The sequence below is a fragment of the Pongo pygmaeus genome, chromosome 9, assembly GCF_028885625.2.
Source record: "Pongo pygmaeus isolate AG05252 chromosome 9, NHGRI_mPonPyg2-v2.0_pri, whole genome shotgun sequence".
Classification (NCBI taxonomy): Eukaryota; Metazoa; Chordata; class Mammalia; order Primates; family Hominidae; genus Pongo; species Pongo pygmaeus.
Window position 1 is genome coordinate 124523952 of NC_072382.2, and position 26761 is coordinate 124550712.

A 26761-nucleotide genomic window follows, 5' to 3' on the forward strand; every position below is an offset into this window, starting at 1 on the left:
CGAGACCATCCTGGCTAACAGGTGAAACCCCTTCTCTACTAACTACACAAAAAATTAGCCGGGCGAGGTGGCGGGCGCCTGTAGTCCCAGCTACTCAGGAGGCTGAGGCAGGAGAATGGCGTGAACCTGGGAGGCGGAGCTTGCAGTAAGCCGAGATCGCGCCACTGCACTCCAGCCTGGGCGACGGAGAGAGCGAGACTCCGTCTCAAAAAATAATAATAATAAATAAATACTAAAAAATAAAATTAGCCGGGCGTGGTGGCAGGTGCCTGTAGTCCCAGCTACTCAGGAGGCTGAGGCAGGAGAATGGTGTCAACCCGGGAGGCGGGGCTGGCAGTGAGCCAAGATCGTGCCACTGAACTCCAGCCTGGGTGACAGAGTAAGACTCCGTCTCAAAAATAAACAAATAAAAATAAATAAATAATAGAATATAGTAACAAACATCTTTGCTTGGCTCTGGCATGCATTTGCATGGGCATATTTTGCCTACCTCTGGACTCAGTTGTGCTTCTAGTCTCCCACCACCGACCCAGGTCTCCAGCCCCTTCCCCCGAGAAGACCTGCTGACAGGAGTCTGGGGGAGACTCAGCTGTGGGGGTAGAAGAGCCCAGACTTCTATTGCTAGTAATCTCTGGGCCAGGCGCAGTGGCTCACACCTGTAATCCCAGCACTTTGGGAAGCCGAGGTGGGTAGATCACGAGGTCACGAGATCGAGACTAGCCTGACCAACATGGCGAAACCCCGTCTCTACTAAAAATACAAAACTTAGCTGGGCCTGGTGGCGTGTGCCTGTAATCCCAGCTACTCGGGAGGCTGAGGCAGGAGAATTGCTTGAACCCGGGAAGCAGAGGTCTCAGTGAGCGAGATTGCATACAGCCTGGTGATAGAGCAAGACTCCGTCTCAAAAAAAAAAAAAGTAATCTCTGATAGTAAAGGTTTCTTTTTGTTTTGTTTTGTTTTGTTTTTGAGATGGAGTCTCTCTCTGTCACTCAGACTGGAGTGCAATGGCACGATTTCGGCTCACTGCAACCTCTGCCTCTCTGGTTCAAGCAATTCCCCCGCCTCAGCCTCCCAAGTAGCTGGGACTACAGGCATGCGCCACCATGCGCGGCTAATTTTTGTGTTTTTTTAGTAGAGATGAGGTTTCACCATGTTGGCCAGGATGGTCTCGATCTCTTGACCTCGTGATCCACCCGCCTGGGCCTCCCAAAGTGCTGGGATTACAGGCACCACGCCCAGCCTCTTTTGCTCTTTTTGTATTTCAAGGGAATGCTATCGGTTAACTAAGGGACAAAACTTTACCACAGAGAGGCAAGCTCGCTTTTCCCAAGCCACACAGCACAGAGGACTAAGAAGGAGATTTTCAAAGCTCTGACTGCAGTCAGCTCTCATTGGGCAGCATTCACAGAGGAAGAGAAGCAGCCAGATGGGACAGGTACTGTAGAGACAGACAGGGTGGGCAAGAATGTTGCTCTGGAGTCAGAAGCAACCAAGTTACAAACCTGGGGACCTTCACATAGTGCACTCCTCAAGAGCAAGGCCAATGTCTAAATGATGTCTTTATGTTTATTTGGACCTTAAACATGGACCTCAGGTGCTGAACAAGTGACTCTTGACTTGTAGCGGTTGACTTGCACGACTGTCGTGTGGCCTGAAACCTCAGTTTCCTCATCTGTAATAGGATAAAAATGACTGCTAGCCTGGGAGCCCTCCTGAGTGGTTTGCTATCTGGGATGATTTTCATGCATCCTTCTTGGGAGAGATTTTTCCCTCCACAAATCTCAAGCTGCCTTCAGTCCTGTTGCCACATTGCTTAACTGAGAAAGTACAGGGAACAGAGAAGTAGATATCTCAGATCTGATTGGCTCCATTTGGTGACTAGATACAGATACAGTGTCCTTCCCATCACCATGGCCAGTGACTGTCCTGTGAAGAGGGCGCTCTGTGGAGAAGCAGAAATGCTGTCCGTGAGGGCTGTCTGGATGGCATGAGGTTTCAAATACCGTATTGCAGTCAGGAGTTTTGGGTACTGAATCATGTATTTACTCATATATATATACGAGTATATTAAAAAAGAAAAAAATATATATATGTATATGTGTGTGTGTGTGTGTGTGTGTGTGTGTGTATATATATATATATATATATGTATTTGAGACTGAGCCTCACTCTATCGCCCACGCTGGAGTGCAGTGGCACAATCTCGGCTCACGGCAACTTCTGCCTCCCTGGTTCAAGTGATTCTCATGCCTCAGCCTCCCAAGTAGCTGGGATTATAGGCAGCCACCACCAGGCCCAGCTAATTTTTGTATTTTTGGTAGAGACAGAGTTTCACCATGTTGACCAGGCTGGTCTCAAACTCCTGATCTCAAGTGATCCACCTACCTTGGCCTCCCAAAGTGCTCGGATTACAGGTGTGAGCCACCGTGCCCAGCCTATTTACTCATATATTTACAAAACAAAATTAAACATCTGACCCTCTCAAGATTGACAACTACTCAGTACACTGATTTATGGACTTTTAATCACAACCTCTAAAACCAACCCCTGTTACGGGACAACCAGAGATGACTTGACTGCTGGCCATTCAGGGCAGAGTCACCAGGTGCATTTAGGTTCCTCACAATACCAGCTTCATAAGTTTGTCATGAGGTAGCTTAGTCCATTTTTATTACTATAAAGGAATACCTGAGGCTGGGTAATCTATAAAGAAAAGAGGTTTATTTGGCTCTCAGTTCTGCAGACTATACGGGAGGCATGACTCCAGCATCTGCTTCTGTCAAGAACCTCAGGAAGCTTCCACTCATGACAGAAGGCAAAGGGAGGAGACATATGGAGAGAAGAAGGGGGAGAGAGAGGGGAGAAGCTGCCAGGCTCTTTTCAACAACCAGCTCCCGTGAAAACGAAGAGTGAGAACTTACTCCCAGAAAACTGGCTCCAAGCCATTCATGAGGAATCCAGTTCCATGATCCAAACGTCTCCCACCAGGCCTCACCTCCAACACTGGGGATCAAATTTCAACATGAGACTTGGTGGGGTCAAGCAAACCATATCCAAACCATGCCATAAAGGTTTAAAGTCTGAAGTGCCTGGTACATAAAGGCCCTCAATTATGATAGACTCCCTTATCCTCATTTTTCTTCTACTAGAGAAACAAATAGATGGAGAGTCACCTGTGTGCCCTCTGTTCTCAGGATGGCCGCCAGCCCCAGGCACTCTGTTGAGCAGCCTCAGAGCATCCTGTGAGGATGTTCAGTACTGATTCAGCAATTCATAGAGCACAACAAAAGGCTGTGGTATTTCTACCTAAAACTACTTTATGAAAAAGTGTTATTTTCCAAATATACCCCAAAAGAATACCTCCATCTTCCTTTGTGGCAACAATGACCACTGTGTGGCTGGACTCTTCAACCAGGGAAAAGAGGAGTTGGGTTCTACCTCAGTTTACCCATCCCCTAGTTCATTGCCGACTTTTAAACTGATTTTGAGGGAGGAGAATGAGGCATCTGATTAATTAGGTCATCTTTTAATTGAATTCAAACTGTTAGGTATGGAAAATTTAACAACTGGTATCCTGGAGGTTGAGAACATTTTTAAAAATATTATAGTTCGTATTAAATGTTTCCAAATGTAAGATCATCTTAGCTACATGAAGGAAAAGTATAATTTAATTTTGGTTGCATAGGGAATTTCATCCACTTGAAGGATTACATACTTGACCCTGTGCCTTCCCATTTCCTGAGTGAACAAGTCCTTGGTCGCAGAGAACCAATGCATGGAGCAGGTGCAGTGCCTGCCGCCACGCGTGTGAGTCCACCAGCAATGCAAAGTCAAGGACAATACAGCTCCAAGTAACTGGAAAGCTCAACCAATTAGTTTTCTACTTAATTGAATCAAAGTCTTACTATTTCGAGGGAATATGTTTTTCATTCCGTTAGCCTGTATCTTGTCTCTTGCTTTTTACTGCAGGTGTCAGATATTTGAGTTTTATCAAGTGGCACTAAAATAGGGGAACTCTCTTCTGAAGGCATATGCTGAGCACCCCTAGAGAACCTGCTGGTCTGGGATAACCTATCCCTCTGAGTCGGGGATGTCTTAAGTGTTATTTTTGACCATAGCATTGAGTGATTTGGGAGCAGAAGGTATTCCTTAGACAGGAAATAGGAGCTCAATAGATGGCCCAAAAGAAGTGTCTGGATTACAGACGCAAAGAGACAAGAAAGTGCAGTCAAGCCAACAAAGAAAATGACAGCTAACAACAAGACTGGTTGTGTCTCTTTAATGATACCTGGTCTCACTATTTGCCTGGAACAATAATAAGCTCACTGTCACTATCACCCCCAGCCCCAACTAGTTTCTACTCCTGCATTTTCATTCAGAGGGTGTCTCCACCACCCACATAAATATTCAAGCTGTAGTGCCAGATCAGTCTCAGCTTTATTCAGTCAACCATCTAAACATCATTGCCAATATCCTCATTGTCACTGCTTCAGTTCAACCTCTCAATGTGTTCTTCCCATCTATTGTCAAGGCCTTCCAGTCTCCCAGCACCCAGCTGTATCTCTCTGAAATTTATCCTTCAATGCAAGCAAATCTGGTCATGCCTCTCTCTAGCTTAATTTGAGATCAGGTCCAAGCTCTAAAGTGGTGCATAAGGCCTTTGCGAGTGATCTCCTGCCTACGTTTTCAGGTATCTGCAAAGGCCTTTATCTTTACCCTCATCCAGCTTTACAATTTTGGCCCTAGCATTACCAAACTTGGATTTTCCTGCACATGCAGTGCTGTCTCTTGCTTTCATCTGTTTGCTGGTGCCATTCTCTCTACTTCAAATGTCCTTCTGCTTTCCTTTCTTTCTCTAGTCAGCTCTTACTTTGCTTTTTTTTTTTTTTTCCTGAGATGGGGTTTTGCTCTTGTTGCCCAGGATGGAGTGCAATGGCTCAACCTCGGCTCACTGCAACCTCCACCTCCCGGGTTCAAGTGATTCTCCTGCCTCAGCCTCCCAAGTAGCTGGGATTACAGGCACCCACCACCACGCCACCACGCCCGGCTAATTTTTGTATTTTTAGTAGAGACGGGGTTTCACCATGTTGGTCAGGCTGGTCTCGAACTCCTCTCCTCAGGTGATCCACCTGCCTTGGCCTCCCAAAATGCTGGGATTACAGGCGTGAGCCACCGTGTCCAGCCTCTTACTTAGCTTTTAAGGTCCAGATCAAGCATCATTTCTTTTAGGAAAGAGTCCTAAACTTCCTCAGCCCACAACCCCTTAGAGTCCAATAATTTTTACATACAGCCTGTGGGCCAACATAAATACCAACAGTTCTGTTTATTTAGTAGTTAGATCTAAACACCTTAATAAGTATTTATGTCCTGGCAACTTAAGAGCTGTGTCAAAACACACACACACACACACACACACACTGAAAGAATAATCACATTTTTATACTTAAATAACCACAGCTACTTACTAATGGGATGTGTGTGTCTGTGGGGCACTGCACAACTGCCCCAGGCTTAGGATCAGATGGGGCACTGCCACTCTCATTGCCTGTTCCACATTGATTTTCACTGGGTATTTGGTTTTTATTACAACAGTTGCTAAAACTGCAGCTTCACCAAGATAGGACCTCAAGAATGCAGCCCAGTCTGATATTGTGAACTCTAACTACCTCAAGCTAGAAGCTTATGTGGTGTTCAACAGATGATGAGTATTGCTATGTTTCCCTTATAACATTTAAAATATCCAGTGGCACCTCTTTGAGTTTGCTGCGGTGTTCTGACCTAGAGTAGCTTGGTGTACAATTTGAGAACCTCAGGCTTGGGAACTCCCCACTACGGAGCTGGGCCCACCGTGAGCTCTCTTAGCACCCTGCACGTCTCCGTCATGGCCCTTGGCATATTGCATTGTAAGAAGCTGCTTTTGTATCTGACTCTCTAAGGCTGTGAGCTCTCTAAGGGTAGGGACCATACCTTCCTCCTCTCTGTACATCCCGTGATAATTCAGGGGTTTTGTTTTTGGTTTTCATTTGGTTTCCTGGTAAGAGTTCCTTAGGAGGAGAAGAAAAAAGAGAGTAGAAGGAAAAGAAAGAAGGGAGAGGAGGGAGGGAAAGAAGGAAGGAAGAAAGAGAGAGGGAAGGAGGAAGAGGAGGGAGGGAAGGCAGAAAGAAGGAAAGCTGCTTTGTCTCAGGCAGACTAACAGGAGCGATTTTTCCTTGCAAACCTCCTTCAAGGGCATGAGAGATATCTCTGTGACCCTGGGGCTAGACCAACCTTGAATTCAAAAATCCTCCAAGCTGAGGGCAGAAAGTAGGAAGAATCCCGCCCGAGCGCTGCAAGGCCATTGGCGGGCGCTGCTGTTCCCTCCCCTGTGGGAAGGACCACTGCTTACCTGGGTTTTTTAAATTAGCCATTGTGTTTCTTTTCTTTGTGCTGTTCTTCTCCATCCTTAGTAGGCAGGAGAGTTTTTACACTATTTCTTTTTCCTATTCTGCTACAAATGAGCCCTACACATAATCAGGAAGGTTAGGGCTAGGATCAGAAGTCAAATTTAGGTTCACACATGACAAAACTTCAACAATTCACATTTCACCGGTTCTAACCAAGAAGGTTCCATTTAAATCACTGATTGCTGTAAGTTGTCGCTATCATCCAATGGGTGCATTTTAGTTTAAAGGGATATGCCTCCTTTATCTTCTCGAGGTCTCAGACAGTGTCTGAGTAAACTCTCTGCCAACTCCTGAGTCACCCTGAGGATAGCAGATGAGCAGACTCAGTCTGGGGTTTAGGGTCCACTCCACATACTCACACTTGCCCTTGGCATTGGCCCCATGGGTGGACCATGGAGGTGGGTGCTCTATGGCAACAGTCATTCCTCAGCAGAGTGGAGAGGGAGAGAGATGTTCTGCCACACCCATGTTCAGTCTGTTCGGTGGGCAGAGTTGTAGGAACACACTTAGCCCAAATCGATGCCAGCTTGGCAGTGGGTGAAGGGCCAGCAAGGTTTGTCTATGGCTCATGACCTTAGGGAAAATGAGCTTTTACTCCTCGTGCAGCCTCCTGCCTGGAGAATTGCACACCCCTGTTTCAGATAGGTAACAGCTTTCTCGAAGCTTTCAAAAATAAAAATAAAAACTTTAAACTACATGGCTGCCAGAAAGTCCCTCCTGGTAGGTAACTTGAGCCCTTTGTGCTTGTTTTATCTTGGCCGAGCCTCCCCGGAGCATGTGCACCAGATACGATAACCTTCCACCGAACCGGGGACCTCTCAGATCTCGGCTTTTCAGAACAAAGAATTTGGATTTCCTTAGCCTTTCATCATCATCTTATCACCCAAACCTTTCATTATCTTTCTCAATTTTTTCTTTGAACTCTTTCCAAAACTAGTCTTTTGAGTTACAGAGACCATCACTTAATTAGATCTTTCATTTCCAGATGATACTCCTAGTGCCTAGGAAGAAATAAATTAAATTTCAGTCGGATATATTTCACTGGGGGAAGGGTGTAGAAAAAAAGAAATTGAATTCCTTATATAAATAGCACATTGTCTGGTGCCACAAATGCGTTTTCCTTTTCCCAGTTGTTTTTGGAACAATGGGTCCTTTTTTGGTGACTTTAATTCCTCAGAGGTTCTAACTTCTAAAAGGTCATGATTTGTGTTGTTTTGTGCATACGTGGCTTCTGTACTGAAAAAAAAAGTGAGATGTGTGGCCTCTGATTGTCTAGTAAGTCGTGAGGAAACAGACAAGGCTGCAACCCAGCAGCAGTTGAGCACCTTGTCAAAGTGTGGGAATGAGCGTGTGCTGGTCTCTGTGCTTCCAGCCTTTTCTGCACCAGCTGTTCCAAGGGGAGCAGAGGGGTCTGTCTTGCTTCTCCGTAACTTCATCTCCCTGTAAGTAGGCTTGCCTTTTACAATGCTGTTCTCATTAGCTGTGCAGACTTCCTTATCCTGATCATTTTGTATCTGTGCGCAGACTTTCATGGGGGAAGCGGATAGTCTGTAATTTGTCTTTCTGTGGAGCAGAACAACAGAGGCTGGCCTTTGCTCAGCCGTCACCCCAGCTAGGCTGCTTTAAGCGCATTTCATCACTTCTTTCCACGTGAGTTTTTCTTTGTGTCAAATGAAGAAGTTGGGTTCACAGATGACCTCTGAGGTCCCTCCCAATCCAACCCTGCGATTCTCACAGCATCGGTCATTCTAATTGCTCCATAGAAGGGTAGGACAAGGAAGGAGGGAGTGAGTTTAGCAGCCATTTGGGGAAAGGATGCTTGCAGAGTGTCAGTGTAACTTGGATTCCCACTCATCTCTTCTCTCTCCCAAGGATGCTGAATCAACGTAATGTGAAGAGACAAGAAAGAGCACCTATTGATCACCTATGATAGGTCAGACACTGTCCAAGGCTCCTTCTCTGCACTGGCTCATTTAATCTTTACATCTCACTATAGAATAGATACACCAGGTGTTTTCCACATCAACGACCACCACGCGCCCCATCCACCCCACCCAGATGTGTCTACACCCTCAGATTTCGCTTGAAATCTTCCATCCTTAGTGCAGCCTTCCCCAGCCCCTCAGACCAGGTTAGATCTCCCTGTCCTATGTTCTTATGTCCCCTGTGCTTTCCCTCCATTGCACTTAACACCAATGTAATTAAATCATTATCTGTATGATTAATATTTACATGCCTACTAGACAGAAAACTCCTTTAGGGCAGGGATCACATAAGTCTTGTTCATTACTGTATTCCTAGAGCCTAGCACAGTGCTGAGAAAATAGTTGAGATTCAGTAGATGTTTGCTGAATAAATGTAAGCATGAATGCATGAATGAATGAAAGGATGGATGAATAGCAAGGCTAGATATGACTCCAGAACTATCTGGCTCTTGGAGACCTGTGTATAATTTCAGAAGAACTCCACTTGTAAGTTTGTACACAGGGCTTCACTGCTATAACCAGCCTATGGATACTTAGCCACAGTTAGTCATGCTTTGAGTTGTTTCTCCAGAAGTGAGAATGATAGCTACACTACTCTGGCCATTCCCTTTAATCCAGTGATACTCGTCCTCAAAGATGTCTGTAAAATACTTGGAGATGATGGATCCAGCCTGGTGGTGGTTGGAAGTGGGTAGAGGGAGGCAATGAATTGATCCAAACCATTTGTCTTTGTGAGCTTTTAGCCCTATGTCTTAATAATAATCAGTACCAGCCTGGGCAACATAATGATATCCTGTCTCTACAAAAATAAAACATTAGCCAAATATGGTGGTGTGCACCTGTAGTCCCAGCTACTTGGGAGGCTTAGGCGGGAGGATTGCTTGAGTGCAGGAGGTCGAGGCTGCAGCGAGCCACGATCATCATATCACTGCACTCCAGCCTGGGTGACAGAGTAAGACTCTGTCTCAAAAAAAGAAAAAAGAAAACCATCAGCACCACTTCTAATACTTTCTGCCAAAGGGGCTGAAAACAAGAATCTGCTCTGTCAGGGATCTGGGTCACTAAGAATGAGTGGGTGAAGAGGAAGGAGGAAAAACCAAGACATGACAACCTTTAGAGAAGCAAAAATAAAACTCTAATGTGGAAACTGCTGAAAATAGACTGCCTGGGCTGTCAGACTGCATGCAAATCTGATGCTAATCACATGGAAATTAATTACAAGTCCTAACTTCCATATGTCTCGATATGACCCTTGGGGGAAAACCTGCTGCAGGTGTCTACTCCCCACCACAGAGGAGTGAGTGGAACACAGGCTTTGATGTCGCCTCCTTCATACTCAGCTCTTGCCACTGCAGTGAGAGGAGGCTAAAAATATTAACAATAGAAATTTGATTTCTTCTTTCAGACAAAAAGCGTTGGCATCCACGGGAGGAAGAAGTGTTCAGGCAGCATGTGACTGGTTGGTATGAGATAAATAAATTGAGAAAATAGCATATAATTAACTCTAAGTGCATGTGGATGAGTGGGGAGGTGCAGACTTTCTCTAATGGACCCTTCCAGAAGAGACAGGAGCCAAAAGACTGTGGCAAGTGCATTTATCAAGTCAATTGCCTCCTCTGCCCTGGCCCCAGGGTATGTTTCTCCTTGGAGCTGTTTAAAAAAAATTCTAAGTAATTCCCAGATAGAGCCTCTCTCATAAGATCTGTCCCTGCTCCAGTCACTTAAAGATTCATTTTAGGGTTATGGATATTGAGCAAATCAATTTAGAAAAGTACCCTACTTACCTTCCAGGGTATCCCTACCCAGGGTGGATCCTACAAGGTTACCTTTCTGGGAGTTTCCCTTGTCTTTGGAGGGACATGGGTTTAATTATAGGCTGACCTGAGGGACAGACTGGGTTGGTCCTAGTGGATTGGGAAAGGATTTGGAGTTGATCCAAGAATGCTTCCTGGAGAGTGGTTTTAGGACTTTTTTAGGGAGTTGTAGGATGAGGAGGCAAAATGACAAGAAGGAAGACAGAAGTTGCTGCATCTGAGAGTTGGTTATGAAGTGTGAGTTTCCAGAAGTAGATTTTTAAATCATGAATGAAAACCCTTCCCTGCGCTGTGCCGGGGATTTGGAGCACATGGAGGGTGGATCTGTCTCTCAGTTCTTTTTTCCCCTCCCATTATTCTCAAGCGACACCTCGTTGGCTTACTTCTGTCTTACAGGTTATTCTCCCACGTTGGTGACCCCTTCCTGGATGACCCCCTGCCCCGGGAGTACGTCCTCTACCTCCGTCCCACCGGCCCCTTAGCACAGAAGCTTTCTGACTTTTGGCAGCAGTCGAAGCAGATCTGCGGGAAGAACAAGGCACACAACATCTTCCCCCACATCACACTCTGCCAGTTCTTTATGGTGAGCAGCAGCACCCCCACCCCTGGGAAGCCTGGCCCCCAGGATCCCAGATGGCCCTTTGGGACCTGGAGCAAAGGGGGGCCTCGCAGGAAGATAGCAGGAATAGTCACGGGCTCCTAGAGCTGGAGGGACCTTCAAGGGATCAGTGAGGTCCACAATGAGCCCCTCACCCCAACGCTTCCTAGTTTTATCTGCTGAGGCCCAGGAGCACCCCAGGATGGGGGCAGCAGCACCAGATTGTAACCCTCTGTGAGAGACACACTGGTCTGGTTGCTGGAATAGAATCACTGATCTAGCTTCACACCTGTTTGCTGTCTACCCTCTCCACTCTTACGACAAGCAAAGAGGAGGAACTAAGAGCAGGGAACAAAAAAGGCAGTTTATAGACAGGGAAAGCCATTTCCTGTTCACAGGTTTTTTTTTTTCCCCACTATATATTTCTAGAGAATGCAAAGATATTTACTTGCCATTACCATTATTACCTAGTGTATAATCCTAGCTGTCAGAAAGCTTATCTACTGACCAATTTTTGTTGTTTTTTTTTTTTTTTTTTTTTTTTTTTTTTTTTTTTTTTGAGACAGAGTCTTACTCTGTCACACAGGCTGGAGTGCAGTAGCATGATCTCGGCTCACTGCAACCTCCATCTCTCGAGTTCAAGCGATTCTCCTGCCTCAGCCTCCCAAGTGGCTGTGATTACAGGCATATGCCACCATGCCCGGCTAATTTTTGTATTTTTAGTAGAAATGGGGTTTCACCATGTTGGCCAGGCTGGTCTTGAACTCTTCACCTCAAGTGATCTGCCCACCTCGGCCTCCCAAAGTGCTAGGATTATAGGCATGAGCCACCATGCCCGGCCTCTACTGACCAAATATAATCCCCCTCACTATCACACATGTAAATACATTTTGTCTACTCTAGCTCTCTGTGGTAATAGAGAAGAGTTGATTTATCTCCATATATTCAAGACCAAACAAAGTGGCAGCATTTTAAAACATTTTTATAAAAAATATTTTGCTTTTTCCCCCAGATATATTCTCTCTCTTTTTCTCGCTCTCAGGTAATAATATGTTCCTAACACCTTCTCTTTTACCATTCACTCTGAAAATTAAAGTGACTATCATTTCCTCTTAGTCATCCCAGGATCTTTCTCAAAACCCTTCAGAGTTTGAGAGACGTTCATTCTCTTTTCCAATGCTGTCAGGAAGGTAGGAGGATGATGTCACAGCTCTCTGGGACTCATTCTTCCCAACTCTCATGAGGGTGGATGTAGAGTCAACTTCTGATCATCTAAGAGGAAAAGAAAAGGTACAGATGATACAAAATAGTATAAAACACGCAGCTTCTCCTGTGATGGTGCACTCTCTCCTGTCACATTCCTTCGTTGTTTTTTTTTTTTCACAAGCAAGGAGAGCTTTGATTTTTTTTTCTTTTTCTTTTTTTTTTATTGATATATAGTCTCCCTCTGTCACTCAGGCTGGAGTGCAGTGGTGTGATCTTGGCTCACTGCAACCTCCACTTCCTGGGTTCAAGTGATTCTCCTGCCTCAGCCTCCCAAGTAGCTGGGATTACAGGCGTCCACTACCACGTCTGGCTAATTTTTGTATTTTTAGTAGAGATGGGGTTTCACTATGTTGGTCAGGCTGGTCTCAAACTCCAGTCCTCAAGTGATCTGCCCGCCTTGGCCTCCCAAAGTGCTGGGATTACAGGCATGAGCCACTGCGCCCAGCCTGATTTTTTTCTAATTGATAAAATTATATACATTTATGGTGTATAACATGATGGTTGAATATATGTATGCATTGCAGAGTGCCTAAATCAAGCTAATTGTATATGCATTTCCTCACATGCTTATCATGTATTTGTGGTGAGAACACTTTACTCTCTTAGTAATTTTCAAGCATACAATACATTATGATGAACTATAGTCACTGTGCTGTACAATAGGTCTCTTGAACTTATTTCTCCTAAGTGAAGTTTTGTGTCCTTTGATCAATATCTCCCCAATCTCGCTCCTCTTTCTTGCTTTCGGCTCAACCAGTTCTGCAGAATTTTGGCTGGGTTTACGGGGGCCACTTCAGAGCAAGGAAAGGAGGGAAGAGGTCATGTGTTCCCTACATTAATCCACCAGTTGGGTAATCTGTGTCTGAATAATTGGAAGTCTGCAGTTCCTCTCTCTCCCCACAGACAGAGGTGGTGGTTAAGTAATTGCATTATCAGCCTCCTCCAGTCTCTGGGGAGAGGATGCCAATGTTAAGTACCAGCAGACTTCCATCTCCCCTTGTCTCTGAGTGAAGACTGCCTGTTTTCCCTGCCAGTGCGAGGACAGCAAGGTGGATGCCCTGGGGGAAGCCCTGCAGACCACGGTCAGTCGCTGGAAATGTAAGTTCTCAGCCCCGCTGCCCCTGGAGCTCTACACGTCGTCCAACTTCATCGGCCTCTTCGTAAAGGAAGACAGTGCGGAGGTCCTCAAGAAGTTTGCTGCTGACTTTGCTGCAGAGGCTGCATCCAAAACCGGTGAGCAAACAGCTGCCAGGCCAGCGCTGGGCCCTGTCAATCAAAGAGTTGGAAAGGAAAAAGGATAGGAAATAGTGGTAGAGGAGCAGGATGGGGTCAGGAGGTGGAAGACCCTGCAGGAATGGACGTGTGACAAAAAAACAGAGCCTTTTCCTGCAGCACCCCACGCCTTTTTGCTCCCTTGTAAAAATGTTCAACTCCTCTTCTGCTAACCTGGAGAGACCGTCTAAGGCTTATTCCCTAACACCCAAGTTGAAGTTTCACAAATGACTTCCATACTGAACTAGAAATGTGTTTCTTTGTAGCACCACCATCTCCTCCTAATTCAGAATTAAAGACACATCCTTGCTCCCGCCCATGTAGGTGTTTATCTGGGTCTCATTGTTTGCTCCATGGCAATCCATATCTTTTCTCAGTGGGTAGCAGAGGATAGAAGAGTGGAAGCACTTCGTATTATATCACAATAAAATCCACTGAGCCAATCAATACCCTTCAACTTGCTGAAAACCATTAGACAGGACCCCAAGCCCCAAGAGTCTGTCTAAAAATGTAACCCCTTCCAAATGTCTCCTGCTCTTCTCATGGGAGCTCTTAGTTCAGGACACCTGAGATTTCCTGTCAAAGGAATTAGCTTAAAGGGGTCCTCAAGGCAGGAGACACGATGGAGGTGAAAAGAGGGAGAAGTTTGCAAAGCTCTCCTCTCTGACTACAGGTGTGGACAAGCTCACTTAGCTCAATGACAGCAGGAAAACAGACAGACAACCTGGTGGGGGGAGAGCCTCTTGGCTCGCTCCAGCGTGAAATAACAATTGGCAGGTACTTATTGGTCACCTACTATGAGGATTCCTCCTACATGAGGAGTGCAACAGGGAAGAGAACAAGAAGTGGTTTCTCCCGGCCAGGCCCTGTGTAACATCAGCTCTGAAAAGAGAAAGGGGTGCTTCCACCTTCACGGAAGGAAGGAAACTTGCCCTGGGACGATGTTGATCAGGACAATGGAGGAAAGGCCTGCAGGCGGGTGGGTGGCAGGAGCACCGGCAGGCAGGCATGAGACAGTGTGAGCAGAGGACAGTGGGGAGGCTGCCCTGACCAGAGTGGACGGTGCAGGATGCACAGTGGAAGCTGAGTGCTGAGTGCAAAGCTGGAGGAGACCTAGAATTCCCCTATCCCTAATTTTATGGAGTGCCAGAGAGGGGGAAGACCTGAGCAAAGCCGCACAGTTTGCTCCTTAGCCTTTTGGCCTTTGGCCTTTGGCCTTTGGCCTATCCCTCACCTGCCATTGTTCCCTGCTGCTATTTTCATCGCCATCTCAGGCCCTTTGTTCCATATTCCTCTTTACCAGAAAAGCACCACACAGGGCTTGGGACCTATGAGTGTGATCCGGGCTGAGCATCACTGCAGGATCACAGTGCTCTCGGAAGGAACACAAGGACCTTAAGACCCCTCTGTACCTGGGGAGGGGGCCTCTTTAGACTCTGCAACCCCCACCCCCACCTCTTCCTCTCCCTCAGCGACGGGACTAGTCTCTGGGTCCTGACTTCAGTGAAGCCTGACATTTCATAGGAGCTTAATATTTCAGAGAAAGAGTGTAACTGAGAGGCAAATTATTTCCTGTTCTTATCCCTCAATCTCAAGGAAATGGCTTTCTCTCATCCCACAGTAGTTATTGTCAGAACCACTAAATCCCCACAAGGACCAAAACTAATGTCAAAGCCGCAAAACCCAAATCCTTCACAAATGAGAAAAGCAAGCCTCAGCCAGGGCCGCAGCAGATTCTTGGAGTGCATACTGAGTGAGAAGCAGTTGAAGCCCCAGCTTTCCCCGTGGGACGTGGGTGGAGCCAGTTTCTCTCCACAATCCTGCTGTCATGAAGAACTTGGCCGGCTTCGTTTCTCTGCCGTTGTGTGGCCCCCTGGTGGGGATGTGGAGAACTGGATGACCCTGCGCAGCTTAGCTGGTCCAGCTCCTTATTACCCAGCATGGAAAGCCGGCCACCATGTCTTTGCCCTGGAACTTGGTATTCTCCAGTTGTTGGCAGGCCCAGATATCATCAAGTAGATTTACTGTTGTCCTCCATTTGAAGTAGTCAAGGGAGATTCATTCATGTGCATTTATTCATTTAACAAGTACTGAAAACCTGCATGATATGCTGAGTAAGGATACAGTGTAAGCAAGAGACAAAAACCTCGTCTCATGGGGCTTACACCAAAGAAAGGCAATGCAGTATAAAAGAAAAAGTACTTAAAACCGAAATGCTCAATTTCTAGTTCTATCTTGGGCCACTAATTCTCTGTGTGACTTGACCAAGCTCCTTAAATTCTCAAATTCCCTAATTTCTTCTAGTTGCAACTTCTTCATTATTCCAGTTTGTACAGTAGATGATTCTCCCTCAATGTAAATACAAAAGAGGCCAGGCATGGTGGTTCACACCTGTAGTCCCAGCTACTCAGGAAGCTGAGGTGGGAGCATCACTTGAGCCCAGGAGGTGGAGGCTGCGGTGAGCTATAATCATGCCACTTAACTCTAGCCTGGGAAAGAGGAAGACCCTGTCTCAAAAAAAAAAAAAAGTACAAAAGAAAAAAAAAAAGTAGCCATTCCCTCCTATAGGTAGGGTTGTTTTGTTTTGTCTCTTGGGATATCTTAGAATAACAGTCTGTATACTTTAAACCAGTATGTCTCAACTAAGGGTGATTTTGCCTCCCAGGGTACATTTAGCAATGTCTGAGGTCATTTTCAATTGTTACAGCTTGGAGAGTGCTGCTGACGTCTTGTGGGTAGAGGCCAGGGATGCTGTTAAACACCCTATAATGCACAGGACAGCCCCCCCCCCCAAAAATAATTATTCAACCCAAAATGCTGTTGAGAGAAACCCTGCATTAAACTTTGAAAATATCCATCTTTCCCCCTCATTTCTCCATCAATCTCACCCAGAAGCTAAGAGACCTGATTCCAAAATGAAGGAAATAGAGCCTTGGGAGTCACGCAGCTACAAAACATGCTTTGTATTTCTACACAAATTATTTCATCACTGTAGGTCATAGTGCCCTCATCTAAATGGTGGGGCTGGTGACCATCAACTGGAATGGTTGTGAGAAGGACTTAACTAAAAGGACTGCCCTCAGCCGACCTGTAGCTCCTAGAGGAAAGCCATATGGTGGCTCTTTATCTCTTGAACAGTGGCTCGATTCGGAATCTCTTGCCATCCCCTTACCCCCTTATTCTACTGCTGTGAAGGAGAGAAACGTCTTTTGTCTTCTTTGTTACATGGGAAGCAGAATTTCTCAGGGTAGCTTTCTATGCCTTTCCTTAAGTCTTCACCATTGCTATGATCACCACCTTTTAATTACTGACCTTTTTTTCTTTTTTCCAGAAGTGCATGTGGAACCTCATAAGAAGCAGCTACATGTGACCCTGGCTTACCACTTCCAAGCCAGCCACCTACCCACCCTAGAGAAACTGGCCCAGAACATTGACGTCAAGCTAGGGTGTGACTGGGTGGCTACCATATTTTCTCGGGATATCCGATTTGCTAACCATGAGGTAATGTCTCACTGTGGTTCCAGAAGCTACCGGGTGCAGGGATGCGATCAGAATCAGCAGCTCGCTGCTGCAGGGAGATGGGTACCTACAGGGGAAAAATGGAGCAAGCACCTAACAGAGAGTCTGTTGGCCCAGGATTGTGTCCAGCCTCTGCTTGCCTCACTGGGAGGCTTCCAGCATGCCTCCCTCCTCTCTGGGTCACAAGTGGTTCATCTGGGTAACATCCCCATAGTTCTGTCTCCCCTGCCAATCCTACTCCAGTGAAAAAGAAATGAAATGGGACAGAATAAATAAAAAATATATTGGAAAATTTTTAATATTATATAAATTTATGATGTTAATGGAAGACATCATTTTGACCTTAGGTGAGTGAAAAACACATAAATACCAAAACAAAACAAAAAACAAAAAAACCTTGCAAAGACATAATCAACAGATATTTGCTGTGTATCTGTATCATGCAAAGTACCATGGAGCATACTGGAATTTTTAAATGTGGTCCTGTCCTCAAGGAGCTTTGAGGACAGACACACAGGAAAAGAAAACTCAAGCCACCTGTTGTGAGAGTTTGTGCACATCCCAGTGGAGGCCTGAGTGAGAAAACTGAATTCCATCACAAGAAGAAAGATTGGTACACCCCTAGCACCCTTCCTTTGAAGGAATCAACATTGCCTTCTAGACAAGTATGTGACATCTTGGAAGCATAATATTGCCTTTTTTTTTTTTTTTTTTTTTAATGGAATTTCACTCCTTGTTGCCCAGGCTGGAGTGCAATGGCACGATCTTGGCTCACTGCAACCCCCGCTCCTGGGGTTCAAGCGATTCTCCTGCCTCAGCCTCCCTAGTAGCTGGGATTACAGGCACCCACCACCATGCCGGGCTAATTTTTTGTATTTTCAGTAGTGCCGGGGTTTCACTGTGTTGGCCAGGCTGGTCTCGAACTCAGGTGATCTGCCCACCTCGGTGTCTCAAAGTGCTGGGATTACAGGCGTGAGCCACCGCACCTGGCCAATATTGTCTTTTTCTATCCTGAAGGAGAAGCTGAGACACAAAAAACATTAGTGTCTTAGTAATTTAGGGCCAGAGATGAAGCAAGAGAGTATGTATTTTGACCAATAAAGAAGGGCAACCTGTCTGAAACAAAACTACATCATAGCCAGGCATGGTGGCTGTCACCTATAATCCCAGCACTTTGGGAGGCTGAGGCAGGAGTATTGCTTGAGACTAGGAGTTCCAAACCAGACTGGGTAGCATAGCGAGACTGTTTCTCTACCCACCCACAAAAGACCTCATCGTTTGTTAAAAATGTGCCTTCCAACTTAACTACATTTATTAAGCAATACTTATATTTGTTTCCCAATTTTTCAAATAGCCAAAGAACTGGTATTTTTGTTAGTTTACATAGCCTTTTAACATCTCTTTTAGACTTCTTTAAAAAAAAAAAAAAAATGAAAAACAGTTAGAACCCCAGGGCTGGGAGCAGCCAAGCTCATTGTTTTGGAAGTGGTAGAAGAGCCAACCCATGAGTCAGAGGTTCAGGGCTAAGCATGCGCCTGTGAGTGTCAGGGGCATGCAGTTTTGTATGACTCTGCTGATGGGAACGTGATGTCCTCCTTTTGAGTCATTTGATGCAGGTTTCTGTAAGATGCCTTGAGCAGACTGGGCCTGATCTTATTTAAGAATTCTGACATCTCCTAGAGTCACGTAGAACGAACCCTGAAGATAACAAGGGAGGTGTGGCTGGTTGGACTCCTTCTGAGGGCAAAGGAAAAAAAAGTCAAGGGTTGCATGCAGATGGCCTCTGAGAAGTCACCTTTCTAAGAGAAGGAAGGTGGCAGTGGAATTTTACAAGGAATATCCTCTAATCAACACTGCCCTCCAGTTAACTCAAAGGGTAATTGCTTTTCTGCCTGACCCACATTCTGCTCAATTGGCATGGAAGGAAAAAGGCAGCAAGCGCCCACGTGAATTATTTTCTAAAAATAACTTGGCCTCTTTTATCTCTTATTTGTAAAAGCTCATTTATTACCATTCGTTCTGATAAAGCTCTCCTCAGCCCCTTTGGACTGGACCTCTCCCGTGAGGTCTTTCGGTCCTACCTGAGCTGTCTGCACATGTAACCCTCTTCTTGCCTGCCTTCTTCAACGTGCCCCCAGGAGGCAGTTTTGATTGATTGTTCCAGTGAGGGAACAGATGTCCAGAGAAGGAGAGTGGTTTAGGCAAGGACACTCTGGCAAGGCACCGTGATGCTTAGGAAAACTCCAAAGCCTCATCCCTCTGCTATTTAGATTCTCACTCGATTTGGACACGCGAATCCCATTTGTATTTCACATAGGCTCTTCCATGTTAGTGAGTACATTGGGCCATGCCAGTTTAATATACCAGCCAATAGAAATCCAGAGGAAGGACAGGGTGATCCAAAAAGCATCAATTTTGGAGTCTAGCACACTTGGTTTCAAATCCTGCCTCCATCACTTTAGTAAGGGTTAAATTCACTTTGACAACTTATATAAATCTCCAGTCCTTAGTTTTCTCATCTGTAAAATGGTGACAATGTTTTGCTAGATGGTTATGAAGACTAAATAAAGAAGATGTATGGAAAGGCTCTAATGTAATACCCAGCACAAGGTGGGTGCAACAGCAACAAAAAAGTTGCTGCAGCTATTATTGTGAGTGAGAATAAAAAGGGCTCCAAAGACAGTTCAGCTCTTGTATTCACACAGGGCTGTGCCTGCCTTTCATTCAGCACACTGAGTTCCATCCCATTGTAGTGAGGAGAAAAACATGCCTGAGGTGGATTCAAGAGGTTTTTTGGGTTTTTTTTGTTTTTTTTTTTGTTTTTTTTTTTTGAGACGGAGTCTTGCTCTGTCGCCCAGGCTGGAGTGCAGTGGTGCAATCTCAGCTCACTGTAACCTCTGCCTCCTGGATTCACGCCATTCTCCTGCCTCAGCCTCCCAAGTAGCTGGGACTACAGGCATCTGCCACCACTCCTGGCTAATTTTTTGTATTTTTAATAGAGACAGAGTTTCACCGTGTTAGCCAGGATGGTCTCGATCTCCTGACCTCATGATCTGCCTATCTCGGCCTCCCAAAGTGCTGGGATTACAGGCATGAGCCACAGTGCCCATCTTGGATTCAAGAGTACAGGCCAGGCACAGTGGCTCATGCCTGTAATCCCAGCACTTTGGGAGGCCGAGGCAGGCAGACCGCCTGAGGTGAGGAGTTCGAAACCAGCCTGGCCACCACAGCGAAACCTTGTCTCTACTAAAAATACAAAAATTAGCCAGGTTTGGTGGTACACACCTGTAGTCCCAGCTACTCGGGAGGCTGAGACAGGAGAATCTCTTGAATCCGGGAGGCGGAGGTTGCAGTGAGCCAAGCTCATGCCACTGCACTCCAGCCTGGGCAATAGAGCGAGACTCCATCCCACACACAAAAAAGAGTTCTTACAAGTAGATGGAAAACATAAAACAAAAGAATAAGTAGAATGTAATATAAATTAGGCATGTGTTCTCATATCTTTCAAACTTAGGCTAAGGTTTTGTATCTGCTTTTGGTGAGTGAGAAAGGGCAGTGGAGACATGGGTCCCAGTTATAGTTTTAGATTTGCTACAATGCCTTCTCTTATTGTTCATTCAATAAATCGAAGCTACTTATTGTCCAGCTTCCCTATGCCTAGGACATATTGTCTGTAACCTTTGCTGTGCCTCAGTTTCCCTGGGGATAACCTAGAGATAGAATGAATGCCCACCCCCCCGCCACGTGATAGAACAATGAGGACCTCTCTGAAATCGCATTGAGTTTCTCAAGGGAAAGGCACCACTGGGCCAAAGGCATTATTAGCCAAGACCATGCTGTGCTTGAACATTTAAGGAACACAAGTTTAGGCTTGTTTCCCTGTGACTCGGTGACTTTCTCCACCTTGTCCCAGAAAAAAAAGAATACTCCTTTTCATGGGACATCACATATTTAGCTTTGCAGTTTATGAGATTTCGAGTGAATTTTTTTTCCCTTTAAGGTGATTTAACAATCCCACAAAAAACCTTCCTGGCTTGTTTGAAGAGGTGGTTTGAGTGTGTATGAGGCAGAGGGACAGCAAGAATAAGGCAGCAATCGGAGCAGGGAAGATCTAGAACTGAAAGATGCTGGAGTCAGAATTAGGGAAACAAACAGGTGCCCTACATAAAAGGAAAATTGGAAATGCAGCGGTGCAAATGAGCTCTCTGCACAATCACTCTCATCTTATGAAAAGAATCACACCTTTACTGGTTCCTTTCTTTAGAGATTTCCAGAAGGAAATTCTCTCTTTATAACATGTTCTGGTGTATCACCTTGACATCAACCAGCCAATTAGTTCACAGGCCTACCCAGCACAGAGTCCAGGGATCAGGGTCGGCTGGAAGGAAGGATGTGGCCTGGGAGATCAGGTGCTCTGGTTCTGTAGAAATAATTATGCCCCTTCGGAGCACAAGGTTCTGTCCTAAGGTGTTTTCTTAGATTGTCTCATTTAACTTTTATAGGCTTAAGTATTATTTTATAGATGAGGAAACTGAAGCCTGAAGCCAAAGTTAGAAATATGCAAGTGGAGACCAGAATATTTAGCCTCCAACTAATGGCTTTGAGACCCTCGAAAATAGTAAAAGCTGTTAAAGCTTTCTCCGTCTTTGTGTCCCTTGTGAAACAGATAAGATAGGAAATATTTTCCTTACTATTGAGGTCTCCCACTATTAGTAACAAAAAATACTAAAATAAATGTTTTCTACAGTACCTTCATGCCTATACCTGTGATGTTAATACATACCAGGAAACGAAGGCAAAAAGAAACAAAGAATAAATAGCCAACTGGCATGGCCTGTTTTTGGCCTGGGGGCTGTTTTGGAGCCCAAAGTAAGAACGTTTTCTCCATCTGATGAAAGCCGGCTACATGCTGACATAGACACTGATATCTAGACATTTTTCTTTCAGGACCTTTGTTAAAACTACAGGTTTAAAGAAAACTCCTTTAAGGCAAGAACCATGTCTGGTTTAAAGAGCTAAGTTGGCCGGGCATGGTGACTCACACCTGTAATCTCAGCACTTTGGGAGGCCAAGAGAGGGGAATCACCTGAGGTCAGGAGTTCGAGACCAGCCTGGCCAACATGGTGAAACCCTATCTCTACTAAAAATACAAAAATTAGCCAGGTGTGGTGGCGGCCGCCTGAAATCCTAGCTACCAGGGAGGCTGAGGCAAGAGAATCACTTGAACCCAGAAGGCGGAGGCTGCAGTGTGCTGAGATTGCGCCATTGCACTCCTTTGTCGTCCAGCCTGGGTGACAAGAGTGAAACTCCATCTCAAAATAATAATAATAATAATTCATAAATAAAGAGCTAAGTTACATAGAAAGGGGGGTACTTCATTCCCTGAGCCTTCCTGGAGGAGAGACACTCCATCTGGCCCCTCTGTAACCCCCGTATGGAAGACTGGCTTTCCATGAGCTGGGTTTCAAGTGTCTATCATAGTGACTATCAGATGAAGCAAGGGAAGCTAGGTCCATGTCCGTTTATATAGCAGTTGGCCAGAGAGCCTACAGGATTTCAGGTCAATTTCCAAAAACGATACTTGAATCCTGATGGGAAATCTAAACATGCCTGAAGAAAAGTATGGAACCATTTCTAGCACCAGGCATACACCTGCAATACCCTGAAGAGAGAAGTGCTCTCTGATAGGAATTCACATCTACTCAGGGCCTGCAGACCCCAAGGGCTCCTGGGCACATCGCCCTCTGGAGGTGTGCAGTATTAATGCAGAACACACAGTCCTGCCCTCAAGGTGCTCAGGAGAATGGTGAGGCGTGGGGCTCACTCACCCTCTCTTCCTTTTTCAGACATTACAAGTCATCTACCCCTATACCCCACAAAATGACGATGAGCTGGAGCTGGTCCCTGGGGACTTCATCTTCATGTCTCCAATGGAGCAGACCAGCACCAGCGAGGGTTGGATCTATGGTACGTCCTTAACCACCGGCTGCTCTGGACTCCTGCCTGAGAATTACATTACCAAGGCTGATGAATGCAGCACCTGGATATTTCATGGGTAAGCAGACACAAAGACCTTTATGCCATTTGAAGAATGTTGCTAAGGCAGACTGGATCCTGGATACACAGGGCAGCAGTAAATGGAATCCATGGGAAGAAGGCCCTGTGGATTCCAGAATTCCAGGAAAGGAGCTGACTTGAGGCATGGGAAAAATGCGAAATGGATTGCTCTGCTTCCCTCTGCCTGCCCCATCTGCCATAGTTGTCTGCTTGAGTTCCTGATCAGAGACTAAACTGAGGTTGCTTGGGGTCCATCTCTTCTGGCTGAAGAGTGGCATCATCCCAGTGCTGTGTCTTCACTGCTTTAGGGCTTCTGTCCACCTTGTCCTGGGTCATGAGTCAGGGTGGTCTGATTTCCCGAAGCAGCTGGGCAGATTACTACCCGGCCATCCAGACCAATAGAGAAGGGGGTTTCAAGAGGCAGGAGCCCTAACTGTATCCTTGATTTGCTAAGTGACCCTGAGCAAGTCCCCAGACACAGCCTGTGCGTGCCTAGACAACAAAGACCGTGTCTAAGGGAACAGGCAACTGCCAGACTGAAAAGGGGTCCGCCTCCTCTCTGCCAGTCTTCTTTAGGGTAATAACTTTTCACATGTCCCTCGTTACTATTTTGCCCCCATTCCATGCTGGTACCACGTTCAGTGGCCAACTTTGTCCCAACAGATAAAATAGAAACAAAAGGCATCTTCTCTTTCTTAGTTGGAGCAGCTCAAAGCCAGCGCTTCCCCGGCGCACTGGGGCATCTAGCCAGGGTCTGCATGCTAGTTTGTTTTTTTCCCTCTTGTTTTTGTCATGTGGCAACACGGCTGAGAGGCAGAAGCCATGAGCACCAGCTGCTTGGTGGCTAATATTGTTATTATTGCCATAAAGGAGAAGCAGAGAGAGATGATTTCATCAAGTCTTTTGCCTGGAAGGAGAAGATAAAGGTCCCCTACCCTAGTGAGCCACAAACAGACAAACCACAAATCCAAAGATGGGAAAGAATATTTTCTTCCCCAATAACCCCACCCAACAATCCCTTCCCCTCTCTCTCACTCTGCTCCCACCTCAGCCCAGCCCATGAGCCTCCAGAATTGGATGGCACAAAATTAGAGGTCAAAGCTGTCTCATGTTCCCCAAACATTTTACTTTTTCAGAAATGCTTTGGAAGATCAAAATATATAAGTTGGGTTTCCAAAGTCTCCATTTTAATCCCTATAACAACAAGTAAAGCAAAATATGCATGAATAAACTGAGAACTAAAACATTATTTGCCTGACAAAGCACAGTTCTCAGATCTGTTATTTCTTATTTTACAGTACTTGGAGTTGCTGTTTTATCAGATCTCTTTCTTAAAAGTGGGTGTATGGCCAGGTGCAGTGGCCCACGCCTGTTATCCCAGCACTTTGGGAGGCCAGGGTGGGTGGATCACTTGAGGTCAGGAGTTCAAGACCTGCCAAACCAACATGGTGAAACCCTGTCTCTACCAAAAATAAAAAAAAAATCAGCTGGGCGTGGTGGCATACACCTGTAGTCCCAGCTACTCAGGAGGCTGAGGCAGGAGAATCAGTTGAACCTAGGAGGTGGAGGTTGCAGTGAGCTGAGATCACGCCACTGCACTCCAGCCTGGGCAACAGAGCAAGACTTTGTCTGAAAAAAAAAAAAAAAAAGTGGAGGTATGTGAGAAGCAGTGCTGATCTCTTAGAGTTCACTCCATCCAAACCCACTCTTCCCTAAATTACAGCTCAGGCCGACGTATAGGTGAACCTGAGTGACTTCGGTCAGTGCGTCCCAGGGAGGTCTTTGTGTCATCTTTTATTCGCGAGATTACTAATGATGTCATGTCTGTGAGAACAATGTCTGAAATTAAACTAACAGCTTCCACAGCCAACCCTGCTCAAAGTAGAGAAATAAGTTAGGCATCAGTAATTAAGAATTTGAGACTGGATTCCAATAGTCTTGGATTTAAACGATCACTCTCCCACTTACCAGCTGTGTGGCCTTGGCAAAGTTGCATTACCTCTCTGAGCCTCTGTTTGCTCATCTAGAAAATGGAACTAATAATTGCACTTACCTCATAAGGTTGTTGTGAAGACTGCAATACAGAGCTTAGCTTTACATGGTTCAGAGTCTGGCGTATAGCGGTGACTATAAAATTGCCATTTGCACAATGATGATTATTCTCTTTTTTCTATCTCGTGTTTGCCAGTCCTCACTTAGTGCTCATCAAAGGAAATGTGTCTTCCATAAAAGCAATCTTGTAGATGAACTGCACTTTCCTATTTAACCCCAGAGGTCAAATGACTCAAGGAGGCAGAGCCCAGCTTCCTTGTAAGACAGACACAGACCTTCTCTCTCTCCTAACCCAAGATAGACCTCAGGAGGTAGAGCCCCAGGGGGATGTCGAGCATGGCCTGGCTGGCATGGTGGGAGTTGCCCCCGGTATCCAGGCAACAAGTCACGACTAGGGGTCAATGATTTTGACAAGACTCCCTGCCAAGTGCTTCTCAGTTCTCTGAGTCCCTCCTAAGGAAATACGTTCTCTCCACACTAACTGGAGTTGATGAAGCCCCACTGTGTTCTCCGAAGCTGGGTGAGCTGCCTGGCCGCTTGGGCTTAGCACAGGCCTGGCGTGCTGCAGGGAGAAGCCAGCTCTCCCGATGCTTGAGATGTTCTGGATGTCAGGCCCGGCTTCCTCCCTCCACTGTTCTGAGCAAAAAGCATCTGACTGTTGCCTTACTGGAACTGGCAGCTCCACGCTGTCTCAGAGTGAGTCAGGTCCTTTGATTATAATGACAGTTAAGAAGGGAAAGAGGCTGGCATTCATCTTGCCATGGGAGCCGAAGGAGGGAGAGAAGGGATCCTGTCGGTATCTTCACAGCTGCGATAAAGTAAAGAAACAAACAGATATGTACAAGAACGATTCTAGGTAGCCAGACATTTTGCACCCTGAAGCTTTGATGAGTCAGATAATAAAACCTGGTTTTCTTTTTTTTTTTTTTTTTTTTTTTAATTTTTTCTGAGATGGAGTCTCACTCTGTTGCCCAGGCTGGAGTGCACTGGTGCGATGTCAGCTCACTGTAACCTCTGCTTTCTGGGTTCCAGTGATTCTCCTGCCTCAGCCTCCTGAGTAGCTGGGACTACAGGTGTGTGCCACCACGCCCAGCTAATTTTTGTATTTTTAATAGAGACAGGGTCTCACCACGTTGGCCAGGCTGGTCTCGAACTCCTGACCCCAGATAATCTGCCTGCCTCGGCCTCTCAAAGTGCTAGAATTACAGACGTGAGCCACCGTGCCCAGCCTAACTGGATTTTCTTGAACTGTGTGATGTTTGGGAGGATCTTAGTTTGAAATAAAGTAGAATAGCTGGTCTATTATACTGTGTGAACGGCGCAAGATTTCCTTGGGCTACAGTTACTTAAATTTTACTGTAACAGGTTTCACTTGGCAACATATTCAGATGGACTGATGCCGCTTTGTTGAACTGTAGGTTCCTGGGTCCCACCCCTGACCTACTGAATCACAGTCTGTGAGGAGCAGAACCCCAGCATGAGTGTTTTTTTTTTAAAGTCTCCTGGTGATTCTGATATGCACAAGGGTTCAAAATCAGTTTTTCAGGGCATGAGACTTCTGAGACCTTCGTTTATAAGTAGATAGAATGAGTCTATCACTTCTAGTGAAAAAGGAGCCGCTTCTGAAAGTGAAGGAACAAAAATTTACTAACAACCAGTTTGCTGTATTATATTGGTGAATATAAAAAGACATTTTCAAAAATAAAATTATGGGCCAGGTGCGGTGGCTCACGCCTGTCATCCCAGCATGACTTT

General features: G+C 45.7%; 1 protein-coding gene across 3 annotated transcripts in view; it reads left to right on the plus strand.

Moving 5' to 3' along the window:
• UBASH3B (ubiquitin associated and SH3 domain containing B) overlaps window positions 1–26761 on the plus strand; it is a 156361-nt gene that overhangs the window by 110983 nt on the left and 18617 nt on the right. The window contains exons 1-6 of one of the 3 annotated variants that reach the window (XM_063671518.1): window positions 8347–8376; window positions 9834–9887; window positions 10639–10825; window positions 13141–13339; window positions 16710–16879; window positions 22744–22952. In XM_063671518.1, the coding sequence (XP_063527588.1) occupies window positions 10823–10825; window positions 13141–13339; window positions 16710–16879; window positions 22744–22952 (581 nt within the window). In that variant the 5' untranslated portion in view covers window positions 8347–8376; window positions 9834–9887; window positions 10639–10822. Of the gene's footprint in view, window positions 1–8346; window positions 8377–9833; window positions 9892–10638; window positions 10826–13140; window positions 13340–16709; window positions 16880–22743; window positions 22953–26761 lie in introns of those variants that run through there. The other 2 variants (XM_063671517.1, XM_054439518.2) reach the window with 2 other exon arrangements.